This window comes from Gorilla gorilla, chromosome 6, assembly GCF_029281585.2.
Source record: "Gorilla gorilla gorilla isolate KB3781 chromosome 6, NHGRI_mGorGor1-v2.1_pri, whole genome shotgun sequence".
Taxonomy (NCBI): domain Eukaryota; kingdom Metazoa; phylum Chordata; class Mammalia; order Primates; family Hominidae; genus Gorilla; species Gorilla gorilla.
Genome location: NC_073230.2, coordinates 76,472,274 through 76,496,260, shown reverse-complemented (window position 1 = coordinate 76,496,260; position 23,987 = coordinate 76,472,274). Strand labels below are relative to the sequence as shown.

General features: G+C 41.7%; 1 protein-coding gene across 5 annotated transcripts in view; it reads right to left on the bottom strand.

Moving 5' to 3' along the window:
- The window catches only part of LOC129523466 (putative STAG3-like protein 4), a 33,607-nt gene that overhangs the window by 6,568 nt on the left and 3,052 nt on the right, over nt 1-23,987 (bottom strand). For 3 of the 5 annotated variants that reach the window (XM_063708131.1, XM_055346997.2, XM_063708130.1), the window contains 4 exons: nt 23,547-23,643; nt 20,479-20,683; nt 19,899-20,050; nt 10,683-10,828 (listed from right to left, as the gene is read on the bottom strand). In XM_063708131.1, the coding sequence (XP_063564201.1) occupies nt 10,748-10,828; nt 19,899-20,050; nt 20,479-20,683; nt 23,547-23,633 (525 nt within the window). In that variant the 5' untranslated portion in view covers nt 23,634-23,643 and the 3' untranslated portion in view covers nt 10,683-10,747. Of the gene's footprint in view, nt 1-8,063; nt 9,491-10,682; nt 10,829-19,898; nt 20,051-20,478; nt 20,684-23,546; nt 23,644-23,987 lie in introns of those variants that run through there. The other 2 variants (XM_055346999.2, XM_055346998.2) reach the window with 2 other exon arrangements.

Genomic DNA, 23,987 nt, shown 5'->3' with positions numbered 1-23,987 from the left:
ATGAGCTCCTCAGCCCCGTTTCTTACCTGTTAATGGGTAGTGAAGACTCTAGAAACTTGATGAAATTCATTTAGGGGATGGGGGGGCAAGACTACTTGCTCTTTCTCTTTTTGTGACGTTAGCAGGTGTTGTTGATCATTGCCTACATCTATTTATTCCTTAGAGCTTGAAAAATGGCAATATAATTGTCATTTCTGGTTTATTTATTGGGTGGAATGCTTCTATAAAGATAAACTAGTTTGTTAGAGTTTCAATTTATATAAGAAAATCAGGACGGATGCTTTATTCTCTCCCTTTATCAGTTCTTAATATAATGTATGGTTCCTTAACATCCTCTAAAGTTTACCAATGGTTTAAAAAATTTCATTGTGAACATTAATGCGCTTCAAGCTATTGCAGTTATCATACTTATGAATGCCCAGTTTGCCACATCTCTGATTACTCAAAGTTTATCTCAGTTGGTTCCTCTGTGTTTTTGAAAGAACCTCAAGTTTTTGAGAGCTTCCAGGATAATTGGTGTGACAAAATATAACAGGCTCATCTTTAATATTTCCTTTCCAAACCTGGAATCAGGCAATTATCCAAGAAATTTTAGTTCTTTTTTTTGTCTTGGAACTAGTACTTGAAAACCGTAATCTTAAAATTAGTGAGCTCATTGCTACTGACTTTGTCCTTAATCTAGGCCCTTTCAAAGGAAAGAGCTAGAAAAAGTGTGTGTATGTGTGTGTGTGAGAGTGTGCATGTGTATGTTTAATTTTAAGACTAAATACATCAGGAGCTCACACTAATACTTCCTATTAATATACAGGCCAACAGGATTTTAATTTAGTCACATAAATCTTGTATCATATCAATGTCCTTTCTTCCCAGCTGACCATCCTACAATCTTAATTCTTAATGATAGTAGCGTACTTATTTGCTTATGCTACAAATACACTTACAACAGGCTCAGAATAATAATACCAAGACTACTACCATCAGTAGTGATGTACACATCCTGTGTACACCCTGTGTACAGCCCCCTTCTTCTCTTTAAAGATGTATGTATTACTGAGGTTTTAAGTCATGTAAAATTGTTTCTTTTGGTGTGATTATGCCACCAGCTAGATATAGATAGATTCACTTGGCTCTTTTTGCTTTCAATTTTTTGGGATTAAAATGTTAGCTAGGAGAGACCAGAGCAGTGCATAGTCTACCTCATTTCTCACTACTGAGGTTCTACCTAATTGCATATGAATTAAGAGATTTTCCATTCTGACTGGTGAGAAAAGGCCTATTTCCAGCCCTAGGAAGGTGCCAGGTACTGTTCCCCGTATAATTATTTCCGATGCTTCTTTCCTCAGCCTTGGGTAGCTTCCTCATGCACATATCCAGATCTCTGAGACTCTGCAGATTTCAAGAGATTGTTGTCTGTGCATCTGCTCTCTCCTGAACTCTGTCCTGTAAGCTCTAGCTACTTTATTATCCCATATCTTTAGCTCTGTTTCCTCAATTCATGGAGTTTGCCTCCCTTGAGTTAGTTGCCCTTCCTGTGCCACTGCTAAGAAACCTTCACGGGCTTAAGCCAGAGCCTTCATAGGATTCACCTCCCTCAGGGATCAACGTCCTTTGTGGTCTGATAGCTCATGTCTTGACAACCATTGTTTCATATATTTTGTCGGGGTTTATTTTTAGTTGTTTCAGGAAGCAGGGCACATCCAGTCTCTTTCAGTCCATCTTGGCTAGAAATGGAAGTCTCCCCAGTTGTTTCTTAAAAAGGTCAGCTATAGCTTGTTAATCCAAACAGTTTCTTAATATGAAGCTCAATATTTAAATTAAATTTAAAAATATTCTGATTGATGTGTGTTTGTTCGTGTGTCGGAAATCTTTCTGAAACACTGCTGTGGTCTTAAAACTACCAGTGCCACTTCAAGACCTCTTCTTGGCCTATTTCCTCCCAACTAGGTTTCCCCCAACAGATGAGTCCTTTTTTATTTTCTGCCACTTACAGGCAATTTTTTGGTTCACTCATTCATTTCTTTAACAGACATTTTCGATTACCTATTATGTGTCATATGAAGTGTTGAGAATACAATGGTGAATAAAACACCACTCATTCCCTTAAAAATGTCGCAATTTAATTTTCACACAGAAATTTGAACATGAATGTTCACAGCAACTTTATTTGTAATAGCACCAAACTGGAAATGCCCATATGCCCATCAATGGGTGAATGGTTGGACAGACTGTGATATAAGCATGCTATAGACTACAGCAATAAAGACTAACAAACTGTTATTATGGGTAACAACCTGGATGAACCTCAAGGAAATTGTGCTGAGTGAAAAAAAAAAACCTGTCTTAAAAAGATACATTACTGAATGATTTCATTTATACAACCTTCATGAAATAAGATCATTATGGAGAAAGATTAGTGGTAGCCAGGGGTTAGGGAGGGGAAGGGGAGAGGGTGGGGTGTGCATAAAGTGGTAGCACTAGGGAGTCTTATGGTGATGGTACAGTTAAGTGTCTTGATTGTGCTAGTGGTTACTCAAAGCTACACATGTGATACAATGACATAGAGCTATACACACATACACAAACAAAAACAACTGTATGTATAGCTGGTGAAATATCTATGGATTCTATGAAAAGCTCCATGGATTGTACTATTGTCAGTTTCCTGGTTTTAATATTGCAGTTTTGCAAGATGTTAACATTGAGAATGAGGACTGGATGAAGGGTGCACATGACCTTCCCGTCCATTTCTTTGCATGTTTTTTGTGAAATTTTAATTACTTTAAAATAAAAAGTTAAAAAATATCTTGCAATTTTGTGGAGGGTACAAAGAACTAAACAGCCAATTATAATAGCCAATTGTATACTACCTTTCACTGAAAATTTTTATTAATTTTTATTTTCTGAAATAATAACTGGTTGTTCACTAAATCCTTTAAAATTTCTTCTAAGAAGACATTCCAGTGTATGTCAGTAGTATAGTTGACAGAGTATTTCTCTCTCATCTTCTGGTAATTTGTGGTGACTGTGTAGTCCTGATTTTTATTATGGCCATGGTCTTTTTTGTATCCTTTCCTATCTCTGTCTCTATAGCGGAAAAAACCATTAGTTATTTCTTGCGCTTATTTCAGCAAAGGGGAAGTAATACATACATATGGGGGAATACCTTGTTCCCACTCCCAAGTCATAAGACAACGTCCCTACTACTATTGTCTCTTAAAGCTTCCCCATCAGGTCATGCTTCTATTTGCAGGACATGTATTAGCAGTAGTGCACTAGCAAAATAGTTGTGTTGATTCTCCTCTACCCCCACCAAAGTAATGTGCCCTCCTTCTATAGCCTCAGTAAAATACCTTAACCATACAAGGCAAACATTTTGTAAGAATGAGCATGTATTACTACAAAGCAACAGGAGGCTCATGTTCTCACAACATGTTCAAATGTAAGCACAAAGACCCACTCCAGATTTAAATATCAATGAGTTCTGGAATACACACAGCTTTGGCTCATTTCTGGCCCTATTCTGCCATCAGCATGTATCAGCCAAAGCTTTACTCTGACCCATTTAGAAATAGCCTTTGTACGTGAAGATGAACGCATAGTTGTAGTGGGTTTTTTACAGTCACTTATTACTATAGCTTATTTTAATTTAGTGACAGATTGTCATATATTTTGAGTTTTCTCAAGTTATAAAAGTTTTTTTTCTTTCTTGGAACTAAATAGTATATTATTTCTGATATGTTGAGGGAAATTTATGTTGGTTTTGTTCATATTACTAGAAAAGTCACTCAATATGAATTTGTGCTCTTGTGACGTTGTGACAACTCAGTTGTCCTAGAATTTTTATTAGGCTGTTTCTAAATTTCACAAATCCATGAATAGGTGAGTTTACAATATATAGACTGGAAGTACTTTATTTTTAAAAATTTTTCCCCCAAAACTCACCCCTTCTTCTCAGTGTCAGGAAAACCTCTTTGGAGTTCTATTGGACTAAGTGTCTGAGTCTGTGCCTGTGTGGGTTGCTGGAATATTTACCAGGCAGAAAACATTCTTGAAGTTTTTAATTTGATCTGTCTCCTTGAAATAAATATCACGAAAAGTATATATAGGTACTGTTGGTTTGTGTCCTTTACCTTGAAAAGTATAACAGCCAATTTGAAATTGCCTAGGTCTACTTTGTGAAATTCACCACTTAGTTCTACCTTTGATCTCATGCTTCTTTTTAAAAAATTGATGAATTCATTGGGTCTTGGGCCTTTTTTTTTTTAATTTTGCTTATATAGTCATAATGTACTTTACATTTAACAGGTCATTTATGGTTGATTCAATCCCAAAACTTTTCCTCATTTTTTGTTGTAGTCAATTGTGTACTACTTTTCACTTAAAATGTTTATTGATTTTGATTCTCTGAAATGAAACCCATTTTTGTGCTAAATCTTTTAAAATCATTCTAAGAAAATAGTCAAGTTTATGTATACTTGACTTAGAATATTTCTGATAATTTGTGGTGACTCTGTGGTCCTGATTTTTATATGGCCATGATCTTTCCTGTGTCCTCGTCTTCTCATACCTCTCTCTATAGCTGAAAAAATTACTAGTTATTCCTTGTTGTTAATTATTTCTTTAAAATGCAGTCATAAGGATTCTCAAAGTTACACAACGTTCCACAAATTCTATATTTTTTCTACAACCTTAATTAAGATTGCACCAGTGCTAAAATGGATATACACAACCATACTATTAAAAATATTACAAGCATTTTTGGAGAGGAATAGGAATTAACAGGAAGCAGTACGGTTTCCATAGATTTGGAAAGCCACCGAAGAGGAATTTTTTTTTTTTTTTTTGGACAGAGTCTCGCACTGTCGCCCGGGCTGGAGTGCAATGGCGTCATCTTGGCTCACTGCAACCTCCGCCTCCCAGGTTCAAGCAATTCTCCTTGCCTCAGCCTCCCTAGTAGCTGGGATTACAGGCGCCCGCTACCATGCCCAGCTAATTTTTTTTTGTATTTTTAGTAGAGACGGGGTTTCACTATGTTGGCCAGGCTCATAAGAAGTATTTCTTTTAAAGTTGCCTAAATATTCTTAAAGCGTTGATTTTGGAACAAGAGTTGCATAGGCACCACTATAATCCCTCCAGTTTATAAAGAGAAGGCATTTGCCACATCTTCCTTCCCTCCTCTGCTTCTACCTGAACAAAAGTGTGCTGAATCTACTCCTACCTGCAGCAAACCTATCAGTCCCTGGACTAAACTCAACAACAATAGGAAGCATATTTGGAGGCTTTGACTCTCTTTTCCTCATTGGGTACATATAGTGGCCCTGCTACTACTGCTGGGCTCCCATATTATTGCTCATTCTGAGCTGGAATCTCTGCAGTTCACTAGATCTGGGAGGCCATGATTCCGAATTATATCCTAGGGGCCAGTGTGGCTCTATAGATATGGAAATTGTCCCCTTCTGTCTACACGGGACTAGGCCTCTGCTAAGTTTCCTTGGATCTTTGGATGCTGTCCCTATGCCCTAATTCCACTCTGTGGTGTTTCATGAAATAGAATCAAATCTGATGATGGCCACCATCTGCCTGATTTCTAAGTATTCCTGATAGTCTCTGCTACTTCTGCCTGATATGATACCCTATTACTTACAGCTGCTTGCATGACTTCAGTGCTCTTTCTGCCCTTTGAATATGGTGCCTTTCTGTCTTATGGATCTGTGGTTGTCAGTTGTGAATAGTTTCTGCTGTATATTTGTGATCCCAAATGTGTGTCCTGGCTGGTATTGCTAAACATCCCTTGTGCTTCACACCTGTATCAGAGAGATGGGCCTCAGACATAATGAGCCTTTCCAAGCTCTGAAGGGTGGCATCTCACTGATTGCACCATAGTATGAGTCTCATTCACTCTCTTGTTTCTCCATAGCTCTTCTTGGTTCCAAAACGCTATCTTGGTAACTTACGATAATAAAACCATTAAAATAAGGATTAAAACAAAGGCACGTAATAAAAGGGCGTAGGATAAAACTCAACCAGAAAACCAGGACCTCCCTCAAAGATCCTGCAGTTGAATAACTTGAATTTTAGGCTCACCTTTCTGCCAGTTGGAGAAAAAGAGAGGCATAGAAATGATGCCACCTACTATCAGATCAGAGTGGGGCAGGAGATTCCAGTTCGTCAGGAGAAATGTTTATGTTTTCCTAGCTATGGGGAAGCATGTGTTGAGTAGCTCATTATTTTTATATCAAATAATCATATTAAAATGCCAGTGCATCCTTCCTTTCTAGCATGATATACTTCAAAAAATTCTTCTTCTTCACAATGCCTTTAGACATGCACTAATCCAAGAGAAATATGATGTGAGCCACATATATAATTTTAAATTTCCTAGTATCCACAGTAAAAAGTAAAAAGATATATGTGAAAATAATTGAATAATATATGCATTCTAGTCAATATACCCCCAAATCTTATTATATCAACAGGTGATTGATATAAAACTATGGGTGTATTTTACATTATTTAAAAAATAAGTCTTCGGGCTGGGCACGGTGGCTCACGCCTGTAATCTTAGCACTTTGGGAGGCCAAGGCAGGAGGATCACAAGGTCAGGAGATCAAGACCATCCTGGCTAACACAGTGAAACCCCGTCTCTACTAAAAATACAAAAAAAAAAAAAAATTAGCCAGGCGTGGTGGCACGTGCCTGTAGTCCCAGCTAGTCAGGAGGCTGAGGCAGGGGAATCGCCTGAACCTGGGAGGCGGAGGTTGCAGTGAGCTGAGATTGCACCACTGCACTCCAGCCTGGGCAACAGAGCGAGACTCTGTCTCAATAAAAATAAAATAAATCTTTGAAGTGCAGTGTGTATTTTACACCAATGGCACAACTCAGTTTGAGAAAGTTACATTTCAAGTACTCAATAGCCACATGTGGTCAGGGGCTACTGTATTGCAGTGTGGCCTTCCACAATGGGGCAAGTGGTGCAACGGTAGGAGGGCACCTCCTGATTGTTAAAATATTCTTGTGATACTTGCAGTCTTGAGATTCCTCAGCTACAGTTACCATCAGGAACCTTGAAAGGAAATTTCTTCAGTGTTCTTCATACTGAATGGCCATTAATTCAGAAGTTATAATTTTTTTATGTCACCAAACTAACTTGATGAGATGAACAAACAGATTGCTGTTTTTAAGAAAGTGAGTAACTTACTCTGAAAACCTCTGGACCTTTACTTTCGATACCTTCATCACTAGTGAATTCACTAATTTATGTAATCAGGGAAATTCTCTTGAACTATTTTTAATGGCACCTACTTCCTTAAGACTTCCATGATTTCACCTGCTTTCTTTCCTGAGGCTTCAAAGGGAATCAGTTTGTAATTTTTCAGTGATATTCATGACTTTGTGCTTGGCATGAAGTTACTTGTTAATTTCTTTTTTAGGTTCTTGTTGAGAACTGAGACTTGTTGGCTGTCCTCCTCCCTTTTAGTGCCTTGCATGGTGTAAAGTGTAGTCAGTAACGTTTGTTGAATGCACATGTATGTACCTTCTCTGATTTAAGGTCTGGAAGGCAGGACATGGTTTTTTTTAATATATCCTTTCATATATTTTTAGCTGCTAGCATAGTTTGGTTTATTCAGTTGGTGCTTAATAAATTCTTGCCAGCTGGACTCATAACTTATAATTAGCCTCCCAAGTCTTAGTCCGCAACTGTTCATCAAGTTGTTAAATTACATATTTGAAAAAAAATCACCATTTTCATTTAGAGGAACAAATACAAACAAATATATCTACCAACCAACCTTGATGGTTCTATGAAACCTAACTGACTCTATGAAAAAAATGAAAAAGTTAACTAAGAGTGTACTACTACTTTTAGTTAAATGCCAATGAAGTATAATATATAGTTGTCAGAAGAAAAAATATAAGTATTGTTGTAGTTCATAAACATTATGATAAAATAATTTAGTTCATGATATTTGAATCATTCAATTCTTTCATTCAACAAACTGACCACCTATTATGATTAACGCATTGTGTTGGGCACAGGTGATAAAAAAAGATAAGTTTGACCCTCAAGTTGCTCACATTTTAGTTGGAAAGTCAGATCATGCCAAAGAATTCTCTAAAACATTTGTAAGTTTAGAGCAAGCTACTAATGGGAGAAAGGCTCAGTGAAGTCTACTTTTTATTATGTTTTCCTTATATGGTGTCGGCTAATAAGTATTTGGGGAATAAATGTGTAGATAGTGGTCTGTTTAAAAGAAGTTACATTATTTGGCATTTATTACATTTTATTTATCTTAATTGATTAATTGCAGTTAAATTACCTTAGCATGCAAGAACAGATTTTACAGATTTTGACGTATGATTAAGCAGCATAAAGCATAACTAATGTGGTTTTAGTGGCATGCTATGTATTAAGGCATGAAATTTAAATACACACTTCATCAAGATTTTTTTGCAGTTACAGTGAATTAGAAAGATTCAGATATTGGAACTCCCTCCAACTCCTGTGTTAGGGAGAGGCAGGAATTTTATAATTGAGATTATTATAGAAGAGTGTCCTGACATAACTGATTGACTTTAGTGATGTGCCTTGAAAGTTCAAATTCAAGGTGTGCACTTATTTCAGTCAGCTTGTCCTGAATGTTTAAATAAGAAATACTCTTTCTGGGTATTCTGAATAACTCGTTGTACATTTATTCCTAATAGTGAGCATTTGGACTAATGATGGATTACTAATGAGCATGTAAATGTACCACCTGATTACATTAATATATGATCTTCCATGACGAGGTCTGAAATGAACATTTCTAATATGTATTTCTTTTCCCCAAGTGGCACTGTGGTGTACACTGAGCGGGACTGAGATGAGGGTGTTCTTAAGAGCCACTGATTTAGTCAATTATCAAAAATCACATTATAATAAATGCTGTTCTAAGAATTTTGATTAACCTTTAAATAAATGTTACTTTGGAGAAAAAAAATCTGCCAAATGCGTTAATGATAAATTGTGAAGTGGTAGTAATTGCAAGTATGGCTTTATAGATAATATAGTTAATTGATACCACCCTCTCAAGCATATACAGCACATCAGCTGCTATGAGCCTGGGTGATAGTAATGGTGTCTATGGCATTTATGATGCATTGAGGATGACATGAGTAAAATGAAAACTTAGAGCACTCACCAGGGTCATTCTTTCATGGACATCTGATGCCCATGGTCAAGTAAATTTTTAATGACACATAGTCACTATACACCTTTCAGCCTTCTGGAGAGGTAAGTGTACATTGATCTGTCCTAATTAGCCTTGCAGAGTACTTCAGACATCCCTGCAGGAACACTATTATTTAATAAAATAGAAGCTGTTTTTTCACAAGCTCAGCACTTGCTCCTTGGATAGCTGTATTGTTTTTTTGGTCTTCTCTCTTTTTTTTTAAAACTCATATCTCATGTCTCATGTTCGTCTTTGTCTTTGACAATGTAGTATTAATGCAGCTGCATGAAAAAGTAAGCAAAATTAAGGAATGAGTCTGATTATGAAGGTTCATTGCTATTATAAGAACCCGTAGAGCACACATCCATTCCTTCCCTAATGACCCCCAAAAAAGGCAGCTTGACCCAGAAAAGTAAGCCTTTTAAATTGTGGCATCTGGGCTGGGCGCCATGGCTCACACCTGTAATCCCAGCACTTTGGGAGGCTGAGGCAGGCAGGTCACTTGAGGTCAGGAGTTCGAGACCAAGCTGGCCAACATGAGACCTTGTCTCTACTAAAAATACAAAAATTAGCCAGGCGCAGTGGCTCATGCCTGTAGTCCCAGCTACTTGGGAGGCTGAGACAGGACAATCACTTGAACCCAACAGGCAGAGGTTGCAGTGAGCCGAGATCGTGCCACTGCACTCAAGCCTGCGCTACAGGGTAGAACTCCTTCTTAAAAAAAAAAAAAAAAATGGTGGAGTCTGGGCTATAGGGCCCAAGGTTCTGAATTTCTAACAAGCTCCCGATAATGCCCAAGCTCCTGGTCCATGGGCCACACTTTCAGTAGCAGGGTTCCAATAGTATTTCCTGGCCGAAGCCAGTGGCTCATGCCTATAATCCCAGCACTTTGGAAGGCAGCAGGTAGATCACCTGAGGTCAGGAGATTGAGACCAGCCTGGCTAACATGGTGAAACGCCATCTCTACTGAAAATACAAAAATCAGCTGGGCATGGTGGCACACACCTGTAATCCCAGCTACTTGGGAGTCTGAGGCAGGAAAATCGCTTGAACCCGGGAGGGGGAGGTTGCAGTGAGCTGTGATTGCACCACTGCACTTCAGCCTGGGTGACAAAGCAAGACCCTGTCTCAAAAAAATATAAAATACTGGCTGGGTGCAGTGGCTCATGCCTGTAATCCCAGCTCTTTGGGAGGCCAAGGGGGTGGATCACCTGAGGTCAGGAGTTCAAGACCAGTCTGGCCAACATGGAGAAACCCTGTCTCTACTAAAAATGCAAAAATTAGCCAGGCATGGTGGCAGGCACCTGTAATCCCAGGTACTCAGGAGGCTGTGGCAGGAGAATCGCTTGAACCCAGGAGGCGGAGGTTGCAGTGAGCTGAGATCACACCACTGTACTCCAGCCTGGGCAACAAAAGAGAAACTCTGTCTCAAAAAAAAAAAAAAAAAAAAAAAAAAAAAAAAAAGATGTCTATTTATTCAAATAAGGAATGCACATATACAAAATTCCAAAGGTACAAAAGAGTAAGCTGTTAGAATTTCATGTTTCTCTCCTGTCTCGCAGCCACGCTGGTTTGTTCTCCTGAGGGAAGAGCTGTTTCCAATTTCTTGTGTGCATTCTCTGAAATGGTTATGCATATACATTCACATCTGGGTGTATACAATTTTTTTTTTTTTTTTTTGAGACGGAGTCTCGCTCTGTCGCCCAGGCTGGAGTGCAGTGGCATGATCTCGACTCACTGCAAGCTCCACCTCCCGGGTTCACGCCATTCTCCTGCCTCAGCCTCCTGAGTAGCTGGGACTACAGACACCCACCACCACGCCCGGCTAATTTTTTGTATTTTTAGTAAAGATGGGGTTTCACCGTGTTAGCCAGGATGGTCTCGATCTCCTGACCTCGTGATCCACCCACCTCGGCCTCCCAGAGTGCTGGGATTACAGGGGTGAGCCACCGTGCCCGGCCATATAATTATTTTTACACAAACTGTATGCCATTTACACTGTTCAGCACCTCACTTTTCTCACTAATGATATATCTTGGAGATTGGCCTCTGTGGGTGCAGGAAGGCTTCCTCACTTTTCATGGCTGCAGAGTCTATGGTACGGAGGTCCACAGTTTTATTTCATTTATTTATTTATTTAATTTTGAGACAGGGTCTCACTCTGTCACCCAGGCTGGAGTGCAGAGGCACCATCTCGGCTCACTGCAACCTCCCAGGTTCAAGCTATCCCCCTGCCTCAGCCTCCCTAGTAGCTGGGATTACAGGTGCCCACCACCAAGCCTGCCTAATTTTTGTATTTTTAGTAGAGACGGGGTTTTACCATGTTGGCCAGGCTGGTCTTGGACTCCTGAGCTCAAGTGATCCGCCCACCTCGGCCTCCCAAAGAGCTGGGATTACAGGCGTGAGCACCATGCCCACCCATGCCTCCTCTTTTTTTAAGAGAGAGAGTCTCACTCTGTCACCCAGGCTGGAGTGCAGTGGTGCAATCATAACTCACTGCATTCTCGAACTCCTGGGCTCAAACGACCCTCCTGCCTCAGCCTCCTGAGTAGCTGAAACTACATGTGAATGCCACCACACCCAGCTAATTTTTTGTTTGTAGAGATGTAGAGACAAGGATCTTGCTATGTTGCTCAAGCTGGTCTTGAACACCTGACTTCCAGCCCTCCTCCTGCCTCAGCCTCCCAAATTGCTGGGATTACCAGAGTGAGCCACCTCGCCCAGCCTCCAGACCTTTTTGAATTCCAGAATTGAAAAGCAATTTTAGATCTATAATATGGTTTTTAGAAGATTGCTGAGGGCCTTGATAAAAAACAACAGTGGGGAGAGGAGAGCTTGAACTAACACTTACTGGAAGAAGACAAAGAAATCCTAGGCTGGGCACAGTGGCTCAGGCCTGTAAACCCTGCAATTTGGGAGGCCGAGGCAGGCAGATCACTTGAGGTCAAGAGTTTGAGACCAGCCTGGCCAACATGGTGAAACTCCATCTCTCCTAAAAATACAAAATTATCCAGGTACAGTGGCACGTGTCTGTAGTCAGGAGGCTGAGGCAGGAGAATTGCTTGAAACGAAGTGAGATTAAACCACTGACTCCAGCCTGGGCAGTAGAGTGAGACTCCATCTCGAAAAAAACAAAACAAAACAAACACAACAGAAATGAGAAAACAAAACCCGGCCAGGTGCGGTGGCGCAACGCCTGTAATCCCAGCACTTTGGAAGTCCGAGGCGGGTGGATCACAAGGTCAGGAGTTTGAGACCAGCCTGATCAACATGGTGAAACCCTAGCTCCACTAAAAATACAAAAATCAGCTGGGCATGGTGGCAGGCGCCTGTAATCCCAGCTACTCAGGAGGCTGAGGCAGGAGTATTGCTTGAACCTGGGAGGCAGAGCTTGCAGTGAGCTGAGATTGCACCACTGCACTCCAGCCTGGGCGACGGAGCAAGACTCCGTCTCAAAAAAAAAAAAAAAAAGAACAGAATGTTCTAGGCATTTTAAAAATACATTTTATTTATTTTAGTATGTATTCATTTATTTTTGAGATGAAGTCTGGCTCTCTTGCCCAGGTTGGAGTGCAGTGGCGAGATCTCAGCTCACTGCAACCTCTGCTTCCTGGGCTCAAAGCACCCTCCCACTTCAGCCTCCTGAGTAGGTGGGACTACAGGTGCCTGCCACCATGCCTGGCTAACTTTTGTATTTTTTGTAGAGATGAGGTTTCACAATGTTGCCTAGACTGGTCTCCAACTCCTGGGCTCAAGTGATTCTCCTGCCTTGGCCTCCCCAAATGCTGGGATTACCGGTGTACCCACCACACCTGGCCTCTGGGCAGATTTTTATGTTTTTATTTTTAATTTTTAATGTTTTTTTTTGGTATCTAAAATACCAAAATACCATTCTGTCACCCAGGCTGGAGTGCAGTGGCATGATCTTGGCTCACTGCAACCTCCAACTCCCGGGTTCAAGCAATTCTCCTGCCTCAGCCTCCCGAGTAGCTGAGATTACAGTCGCTCACTACCATGCCCTGCTAATTTTTGTATTTTTAGTACAGACAGGGTTTCACGATGTTGACCAGGCTGGTCTCAAATTTCTGACCTCAGGCGATCCACCTGCCTCTGCCTCCCGAAGTGCTGTAATTACAGGCATGAGCCACTGTGCCTGGTCTGTTTTTGTTTGTTTGTTTGTTTGTCTTTTGAGACAGAGTCTAGTTGCCCAGGCTGGAGTTCAATGGCGTGATCTTGGCTCACTGCAACCTCTGCTTCCCCGGTTCAAGAGATTCTTGTACCTCAGCCCCCTAAGTATCTGGGATTACTGGTGCATGCCACAACACCCAGCTAATTTTTTTTTTGTATTTTTAGTAGAGATGGAGTTTTCACCATGTTGGCCAGGCTGGTCTCAAGCTCCTGACCTCAAGTGATCTGCCTGTCTTGGCCTCCCAAAGTCCTTGGATTACAGGCATGAGCCATCATGCCTGGCCAGCAGGCAAGACATAGGGTTTATTGAGGGGACTTACAGGGTAGTCCAGACATGGCAGGTGGAACAGGAGAATCACACCTGCTTACAAAAAGCATGCAGTTGGGCCGGGCACGGTGGCTCACGCCTGTAATCCCAGCACTTCGGGAGGCCAAGGTGGGCGGATCACAAGGTCAGATTGAGACCAACCTGGCTAACATGGTGAAAGCCCGTCGTCTCTACTAAAAATACAAAAAATTAGCCAGGCGTGGTGGGAGGTGCCTGTAGTCCCAGCTACTTGGGAGGCTGAGGCAGGAGAATGGCGTGAACCCAGGCGGCAGAGCTTGCAGTGAGCCGAGATTGTGCCACTGTACTCCAGCCTGGGCGACAGAGCAAGACTCTGTCTCAAAAAAAAAAAAAAAAAGCATGCAGTTTATAGAGCATTTCCACTTAGCACCCTCCCCCTAGCACCCTCCCTCTGGCAACCTTTACTGAACCCCAAACAAAGGCCACCATCCCCTAGATGGTCCAGGGGTTCAGATGTTCCTCACAGATAAGAAATGAATCTCCGGGTTGGCCACTCCTGGATTCCTTAGCTTAGAATTTTCAACACATACTCTTCTTAAGACCATGGGGTCATTTTCAAGGTATGCTGATGTTACTGTTGCCAGGTGTGTTTGCCATGCATTATAGCTAACCACTAGGAAGTTCTATAAGTGAGGCAAGGCCTTAAGAACATACTCTGAGCTAGAAGTGTCAAGTTGGAGGCCCTCGACATTAGAAGCCAGAGACTGGGTACACCCCACATAGTGAGAGAAGGTGAGGGCTGTGGGGATGTGTCAGCTATATCCATTGCTACCCAGCAAACCATTCCAAGTCTTAGTGGAGAAAAATAACTTTTTTTTTTTTTTTTTTTGTCAGAGGCAGGTTCTCACTCTGTCACCCAGGCTGGAGTGCAATGGTGCAAACACGGCTCACTGCAGCCTCAACCTCCTGGGCTCAAGTGATCCCCCCCACCTCAGCCTCCCAAGTAGCTGCAAGTACAGGCATGCATCACCATGCCCCGGTAATTTTTGTATTTTTTTGTAGAGAAGGGGTTTTGCCATGTTGCCCAGTCTGGTCTTGAAGTCCTGACCTCAAGGTCTCCACCCGCCTTGGCCTCCCAAAATGCTGGGATTACAGGCATGGGCCATCACACCCAGCCTGATGTTACTACTATAACTGTTTTGGGGTACCACGAACCATGCCCATATAAGATGGCAAACTTAACAAATGTTGTCTGTGTTCTGACTACCCTACCAACAAGAGTTTCCCTGTCTCTGTCTCTCTCCTCAGGCCTCCCTATTCATTCCTTGAGACATAAAAATATTGTAATTAGGTCAATTAATAACCCTCTTAAGTATCCAAATGAAAGGAAGAGTCACATGTTTCTCATTTTAAATCAAAAGCTAGAAATGATTAAGCTTAGAGGCCAGACGTGGTGGCTCATACCTATAATCTCAGCACTTTAGGTGGCCGAGGTGGCAAATCACTTGAGGTCAGTTTGAGACCAGCCTGGCCAACATGGCGAAACCCTGTCTCTACTAAAAACAGAAAATTAGCCGGGTGCGGTGGCAGGCACCTATAATTCCAGCTACTCAGGAGGCTGAGGCAGGAGAATCGCTTGAACCTGGGAGGCGGAGGTTGCAGTGAGCCGAGATCACGCCATTGTACTCTAGCCTGGGCAACAAAGCGAGACACTGTCTCAAAAAGACAAAAAAAAAAAAAAAAAGAAATGATTAAGCTTAGTTGAAAGCCAAGACAGGCCAATCAATAGCTAGGCCTCTTGTGCCAAACAGCCAAGTTGTGAATGCAAAAGAAAAATTCTTGAAAGAAATTAAAAACGCTACTCCAGTGAACACACAAAGGGTAAGAAAGTTAAACAGTCTTATTGCTGATATAGAGACAGTTTTAGTAGTCGGAACAGAAGATCAAACCAGCCACAACATTCCCTTCAGCCAAAGCCCAATCCAGATCAATATCCTAGCTGTCTCCCATTCTATGAAGGCTGAGCAAAGTAAGGAAGCCACAGAAGAAAAGTTTGAAGCTAGAAGTTAGTTCATGAGGTTTAAGGAAAGAAGCCCTCTCCATAACATAAAAGTACAAGGTGAAGCAGCAAATACTGATAGAGAAGCAACAAGTTATCAAGAAAATCTAGCTAAGATCATTGATGAAGGTGGCTACACTAAACAATGAATTTTCAGTGTGGACTAAACTGCCTTATATTGGAAAATGCCATCTAGGACTTTCACAGCTATTGAGGAGAAGTCAATGCCTGGCTTCAAAGCGTCAAAGGACAGCCTGACTCCTTGTTAGGGGCTAATGCAGTTGGTGACTTTACGTTGAAGCCAATACTCATTTACCATTTTAAAAATCCTAAGGCTCTTAAGAATTATGCTAAATCTACTCTGCCTATGCTCTATAAATGAAACAACAAAGCCTAATGATATCACATCTGTTCACAGCATGGTTTCCTGAATATTTTAAGCACACGGGTGAGACCTACTGCTCAGAAAACAAGATTCCTTTCAAAATATTACTGCTCAGTGACAAGGCACCTGGTCACCCACGAGCTCTGGTGAGGATGTACAAGGAGATCCATGTTGCTTTTTTCATGCCCACTAACACAACATCCATTTTGCAGCCCATGGAACAAGGAGTAATTTCAACTTTCAAGTCTTATTATTTCAGAAATACATTTCATAAGGCTATAGCTGCCACAGTGATTTCTCTGATGATTTGGGCAAAGTCCATCTAAAACCTCCTGGGGTTAGGCATGGTGGCTCATGCCTACAATTCCAACTTTTTGGGAGGCTGAGGTGGGAGGACTGATTAAGCCCAGGAGTTCAAGACTAGCCTGGGCAGCATAGTGAGACCCTGCCTCTACAGAAACAAAACAAAAACTAGCCAGGTGTGGTATGCAATCTGTAGTCCCAGATACTTGGGAGGATAAGGCAGGAACATCACTCAAGCACAGGAGGTTGAGGCTGCGGTGAGCCATGACTGCACCAGTGCATTCCGGTCTAGGCAAGAGAGCGAGACCCTGTCTTCAAAATGAAATACAAAAACCAGAAAAAGCCAACCCCCCCATCTGGGAAGGATTCTTCATTTCATTTCATTTCATTATTTCATTTCATTTCATTTCATTTCATTATTCATTTCATTTCATTATTCATTTCATTTCATTTTTCATTTCATTTCATTTCATCATTCCATTTCATTTCATTTCTTCCTTTCTTCTTTTCTTTTCTCTTCTCTTCTTTTCTTTTTGAGATGGAGTCTTGCTCTGTAGCGCAGGCTAGAGTGTAGTGGTGTGATCTTGGCTCACTGCAACCTCTGCCTCCTGGGTTCAAGCAATTCTCCTGCTTCAGCCTCCCAAGTAGCTGGGATTACAAGCATGCACCACCACACCTGGCTAATTTTTGTATTTTTAGTAGAGATGGGTTTTTGCCATGTTGGTCAGGCTGGTCTCAAACTCCTAACCTCATGTGATCCACCTACCTCAGCCTCCCAAAGTGCTGGGATTACAGGTGTGAGCCACTGTGCCTGGCTGGGATTCACCATTTTAAATGCCATAAAGAACATTTGTGGTTCATGGGAGGAGGTCGAAATATCAACATTAACAAGACTTAAGTTGATTCTAACCCTCACGGATGACTTTGAGAGGTTTAAGACTTCAGTAGAGGAAGTAACTACAGATGCAGTGGAAACGGCAAGAGAATAGAAGTAGAAACTGAAGATGTGGCTGAATTGCTGCAACTTCATGACCTTGAACAAATAAGGAATTGCTTCTTATGGATGAGCAAGGAAAGTGGTTTCCTCAAATGGAATCTATTCCTGGTGAAGAGGTTGTGAATATTGTTGAAATGACAACAAATGATTCAGACTATGACCTAAACTTAGCTGATAAAGCAGCACCAGGGCTTGAGAGAATTGACTCGTTTTGAAAGAATTTCTATTGTGGGTAAAATGTCATCAAACAGCATTTCATGTTACAGAGAAATCTTTTGTAAAAGGAAGAGTCAACAGATGCAGCAAACTTCACTGTTGTCTTATTTTAAGAAATTGCTACAGCCACCCTAACCTTCAGCAACCACTACCCTGATTAGTCAGCAGCCATCAACATGGAAGCAAGACCCTCTATCAACAAAAAGCTGTAACTCGCTAAAGGTTCAGATTGCCATTAGCATTTTTTAGCAATAAAATATTTTTAAATTAAGGTACATACATGTGTTTTAGACAATAGTCTTGCACACTTAAGAGACTACAGTGTAAACATTACTTTCATATGCACTGAGAAATAAAAATTTTGATTTTTCGACTGTGTGACTCACTGTACTTCAATATTCACTTTATTGTGGTGATCTGGAATTGAACCTGCAAGATCTTCCAGGTATGATGCCCGTATATGTTTCTAACAATTTGGAAAACAAATTTTTAGTAAGTGCAGTTTGTTTAATAGTAGTGGAACCAGCAAAAATAAGAAGAAAGGAATTAGATCAGTGGTTCTCAACTGAGGCTAATTCTGTTCCCCAGGAGAGATTTAGCAGTGTCTAAAGATTTTTTGGCTGCCAGAACTTGGTGGGGGAGCAGGGTACTACTGGTATCTATCTAGTAGATAAAGGCCAGAGATGCTGCTAAACATCCCACCACGGCAGGACAGCCCCGCAATGTCCATAGTGCCATTGTTGAAAAATCCTGGATCACATGAACAATAGACACCAAAGAACCAGAATTATAAGGAGAAAGGGAACATTCTTTAAGACAACAGACCCCACCTCTTCAATTATGTAAGAACAACATATCATTTTCGACAAGACATACTTAAGTCTTTACGGCTGAAGTACCTATATGTCCATATTTTACAGTAATATAGCAAAAACAGGCGAAGCAAATATGTAAAATATTTGGGAAAGGGAGACTGAGAAAAGGCTACTGGCTTTAGGAATTAGGAAGTCATTGGTTTGGAAAGAACAGTTTCAAAGAAAAATGGAAAATAAGCTAGGTAGCAAAAAGGATTCAGTTAGTTGGACATTAAGGAAGTAAGGAAATACTACCCTAAAAGGAAGGATGGAAAAAAAGAGTAATTCACAGAGGAGCAGAGTCAAATAAAGATTCAAGAGCCTATATACATTTATAAGTGGAGAGAAGAAAATAGTGGGGAGGAAGAAATTAAGGATAAAATGGTGGAACTATAATGATAATTGACTAAGCAAGAGCCCAGAGAAGCCAAAAAAAAAGAAAGAATAAGAAAAATAAAAGAAAGATTCGCACTGTGTACATAATTTAAAATCCAGGATAGATTAATATACATAAGCTTTTAAGATCAAACTCACAATTAAAAATAACAAAAGAGAATGAGAGAAGTAGAAAGTTTCCTTCTCTAATGATTTAGAATGGAAGAGACCTTTTGTGAGGGCTAGAGAAATAGCCAAATGATATGGCCAGACATGGTGAGTCCTGCCAACCTCATAGGAGGGGTCTCAGACACTAACAGAAAGTAAGGAGAAAAACAGTAGTGTTACTCTTACAACAGACCCAGCTGATTAAAGATTTCATCAGTGTCAAAGATTTTGCTATGGCTTATGCCCTCCAGTGGTCATCTTTAAGTTTAAAAGGAAACAAAACTACTATGTGCCAAGTGAGGCAATTTACTCATCATCTCATTTATTCTTCACAAAAAGGTGAGATTATCCCTTTCTTTAAAGAAAAGAAAACTGAAGAGAGGTTACATAAGGCTATGGAGCTAGTGACTAAATGGAACAGAATTTAAAGCCAGGAGTTCACTGGAAGGCCTGTGCTCTTTCCATTCCTTGAAAATTTGGCCTCCCTTGTCAATGGTTGGCTTTTAGTACTCCTGCGGTCACTTGCACACTGCACACTTGACGAGTAGGTCAAAACTTAATTCCTTGCATGACAGGCAGGTACAGCACTTAAACTCTTCTGACAATAAGTGCTGACAAAGAAAAACTGAGCAAAAGTGGAATTCGAAAGAACTCTAAATTACACATTATTTGTTGAGCCCACAACCCAGAAAAAAGGTGAGCATGCAATGACCCCTTACAGGATGGGTCTATGAAACTATTTCCAGACTCCGTTATTCATGATCTTGAAAGACTGCCCAGGGCCTGATAAGGGGGTCTGTGGCAGAATTGGGTGCAAGTTGGGAAAAAGGGAAGGAAGAAGCAGGGAACACTCCTCACCTCTTTGTGTTTCTCCAACAGGCTCTCCAGCCGCTCAGGTGCCCTCTGCCCTGGCCCCTTGTTTCTTTCAGCCTCATACTGACGCTGATTGCTATCTTGGTGCAGACTCAGTTGGAGGGCAACTCTTACCAGGGAGGTCATCAGTTTCATAGCTTTGAGTAAGGAAAAAGAGATAAAGAAATCATTATTGAGGTCAGAGGAGAGAGGATGAGTAGAAGGAAAAAATAGAAGGAAAGAAGGGCAATAAAAATGAGAAGCCAGAGGTGGGTGACCCTAAAATCCTAAGACTGCCTGTCCTGGAGTGGACTGTTTCCCTCTAACCCTTGTGGTCTTCTTTTAACCATCAGCATACCCCTAGTGGTGAGCTCTGACAAAAATACTAAGCCTGGAAATTGTTGCTGTGATCTACCCCTTCTCAAAACTCCACCAGTGAGAAACTGGATTGAAGTTTAGGATAAAAGAGGCATGGCCTTGAAGTGAAGAGCCAAGACGCAGGTAGGAAAGAAGACCCTGAATCAGAGAACAGAGGAAAGTCCTATAAATCCCCAGGAGAATGTCCAGAATGAAAATGAATGCTCACCAGCCAGGGTGCTAGTGTGACAGAAGGCGCGGACTTGTGAGTCTGAGAGGCCAGTGAGCAGGGAGATGAGGTTGTCCACAGGGAAGTCATCATGGAGGAGGCTGTACTGGCACCGACAGACCAATGTCCCCACAAACTCACAGAAGCTGCCCTGGAACTTCTTCCAGGATAGACCTGGAGCTGTCAGAGGATAGTCCCCCGAGTCCTACAAAAGGATGTATGAAAAGGATGGGAAAGTTATGACCAGGTCCATGAAGTCATAGGGGCTTGGATGTCAAAACCCAACAGTCTAGTAAAAATATCTCTGTTATGCTTCATTTCCTGGCTGTCTCCCCAGTTTGAGAGGCATATTCAGATCTCTTTTACCCCCAAGAGACTGAACTCCACCTTCTAAAAGCTACCCTATTTCACAGAATCAAAAAGAAGGGGATAATAGGCATTGTGTTTTGAAATAAGAGGGGTAAGAGGATCCTGGTCATCTTCTTCCACCTCATTAAACGCTCTGTTAGGTGCTGGATGATCTCTGAGTTGGACATCTTCTTGAACATCTCAGGGCTCACAGTGCCTAAAGAATGAAGGATATGAGGTGCTTACAAGGAAAATAACAGGATGCTGTGATCATTTACAGATATACCTGAATATGAGCAAGGAAACACTGTGCAAAGAGCTTAGGTGGGGAATCAGAAGACCCCCTGGTCAACGGTCTGCCAACATCCAACTGTGTATCTGCTATAAGGCAATCTCTCTAAAAACCCAAAGGAAGGGAGCCATAGGTTATGGTGTAGACACGGCCAAATCCAAAAACCACACCTCACACAACCAGGCTGAAAATTACACAGAAATGGCATCAAGAAACCCCAATCACAAAGATACAACTCTCTTAAGGGGATGGACCCCAAGTTCCTGAGGAATATGTGCTTTGCCAAGAAGCACAACAAGAAGGGCCTAAAGAAGATGCAGGCTGGCCGGGCGCAGTCGGTCAAGCCTGTAATCCCAGCACTTTGGGAGGCCGAGGCAGGCGAATCACAAGGTCAGGAATTCTAGACCAGCCTGGCCAACATGATGAAACCCAGTTCTCTACTAAAAATGGAAAAAATGAGCTGGGCGTAGTGGCGGGTGCCTGTAATCCCAGCTACTCGGGAGGCTGAGGCAGGAGAATTGCTTCAACCCGGGAGGCAGAGGTTGCAGTGAGCTGAGATTGCACTACTGCACTCCAGCCTGGGCAACAAGTGAGACTCTGTCTCAAAACAAAAAAAGCAAAACAAAAAAAAAAAAAAGAAGATGCAGGGCAACAATGCCAGGGTCATGGGTGTACATGCCGAGGCTATCGAGCCCCTCGTAAAGCCCAAGGACGTTAAGCCCACTTGCCTACACTGCCCACCCCAAGCTTGAGAAGCATGCTTGTGCCCACAATGCCAAGGGGCTCAGACTGTACCAGCCAAAGGCCAAGGATCAAATGAAGGCCCAGGCTGCAGCTCCAGCTTCAGTTCCAGCTCAGGCTCCCAAAGGTGCCCAGGCCTGTACAAAGGCTTCAGAGTAGAGACCTCTGTCTGCCAACGTGAGGACAGAAGGACTGGTGTCCTCCTGCACTATTTGTACAAATAAACCTGAGGCAGGATTTGTTTAAAAAAAAAAAAAGGAATCAAGCAGTGAAAAACTGTGCCCAAAAATAAACAACAACAAAACAACAACAACAACAACAAAACAGGCCAGGCGCGATGGCTAACGCCTGTAATCCCAACACTTTGGGAGGCCGAGGCAGGTGAATCACCTGAGGTCAGGAGTACAAGACCAGCCTGGCGAAACCCCATCTCTACTAAAAATACAAAAATTAGCCACGTAGGCCGGGCGCAGTGGCTCAAGCCTGTAATCCCAGCACTTTGGGAGGGTGAGATGGGCAGATCACGAGGTCAGGAGTTCAAGACCAGCCTGGCCAATATGGTGAAACCCTGTCTCTACTAAAAATACAAAAATTAGCTAGGCATGGTGGTGTGCACCTGTAGTCCCAGCTACTCAGGAGGCTGAGGCAGAAGAATCACTTGAACCTGGGATGCGGAGGTTGTGGTGAGCCGAGATTGTGCCACTGGACTCCAGCCTGGGCGACAGAGCCAGACTCCGTCTCAAAGAAAAAAAAAAAATTAGCCACATATGGTGGCACATGCTTGTAATCCCAGCCACTTGGGAGGCTGAGGCATGAGAATCACTTAAACCCAGGATGTAGAGGTTGCAGTGAGCCCAGATCGTGCCACTGCACTCCAGCCTGGACAATCGAGTGAGATTCTGTCTCAAAAACAAAAACAAAAACAAAACAAAACAAAACAAAACAAAAGAGAGTAATAAAACTCAGCCAGACGCTGATTTCTTATATAATACAACCTGACTGAGACCATCTGTCCCAATAAATTAAGCCATGGCAGTAAGAGTTCTGGGGGTACCACAGCTACAGAGGAGAAATATGGGCAAAGTAGCTGGGAAATAAAGAGTAAGAAAATAACAGATTATTGCATCTAGAAAGACTAAAGGGTGTCCTCAAATTTGTGCCATAACATAAGCATGATTACTTCTTTTTCCCCAAAGTTTCTTGTCTCTAAACCAACATGGTTCCCTACTGGATCACTTCCCGTATTTATCAACAAAAAATTTAGTTAAAGAAGTGAAACTTTTCTCTCTTTTTTTTTTTTTTTGAAGACAGTCTGGCTCTGTCGCCCAGGTTGGAGTGCAGTGGCACTATCCAGGCTCACTATAACCTCCACCTCCTGGGTTCAAGCAATTCTACAGGCATGAGCCACATACCCAGATAATTTTTTGTATTTTAGTAGGGGTTTCACCATGTTGCCCAGGCTGGTCTTCAACTCCTGACCTCAAGTGATCCACCCGCCTCAGCTTCCCAAAGTGCTGGGATTACAGGTGTGAGTCACAGTGCCCGGCCTAAATAAGTAAAATTTTTCTAATGCTTTACTATCTTCCTTTATTTAGGAAATATCTAATCCTACTTATCTAAATGGAGAAAGAATTCATAACATAGGAACAAAAGGCTGGGAATTAGAAAGGGGGAGCAGTTTCCTCACCTTTACATCCACAAGATCAGATGAAAAAGTTAACAAGCTCCAGAAATCCTGCATCCTGGTCTTGCTTGTAGCTATCCAGCCACTCATCTACCAAAGACTAGTAAAAAAAAAATACAGATGACTTCTACTTCTGGCAATATAACAGAACAGAAATCCTATATGATCTTCCCAGTTGAACCATCTAAACTTCTGTAAAACATTTAAAACATCTTTCACAATGTACTGGTGAACTAGAATGAAAGGTAAAATTTCATATAGTCCAAAAATGAGGTGTAGTAGCAACCCTGGGAGGTAAGCAAACTGACTTTTGCCCTAAAGGTTTCATTAATCCCTGGGGACCCTGACTTTGTATCCAGATGGCTGCATGGAGTGCAGAGCACAGGAGGTAGAGTCTAAGCTTCTTCCAAGACGAGTAGTCCAAGAGGAGGCACCTAAATAAAG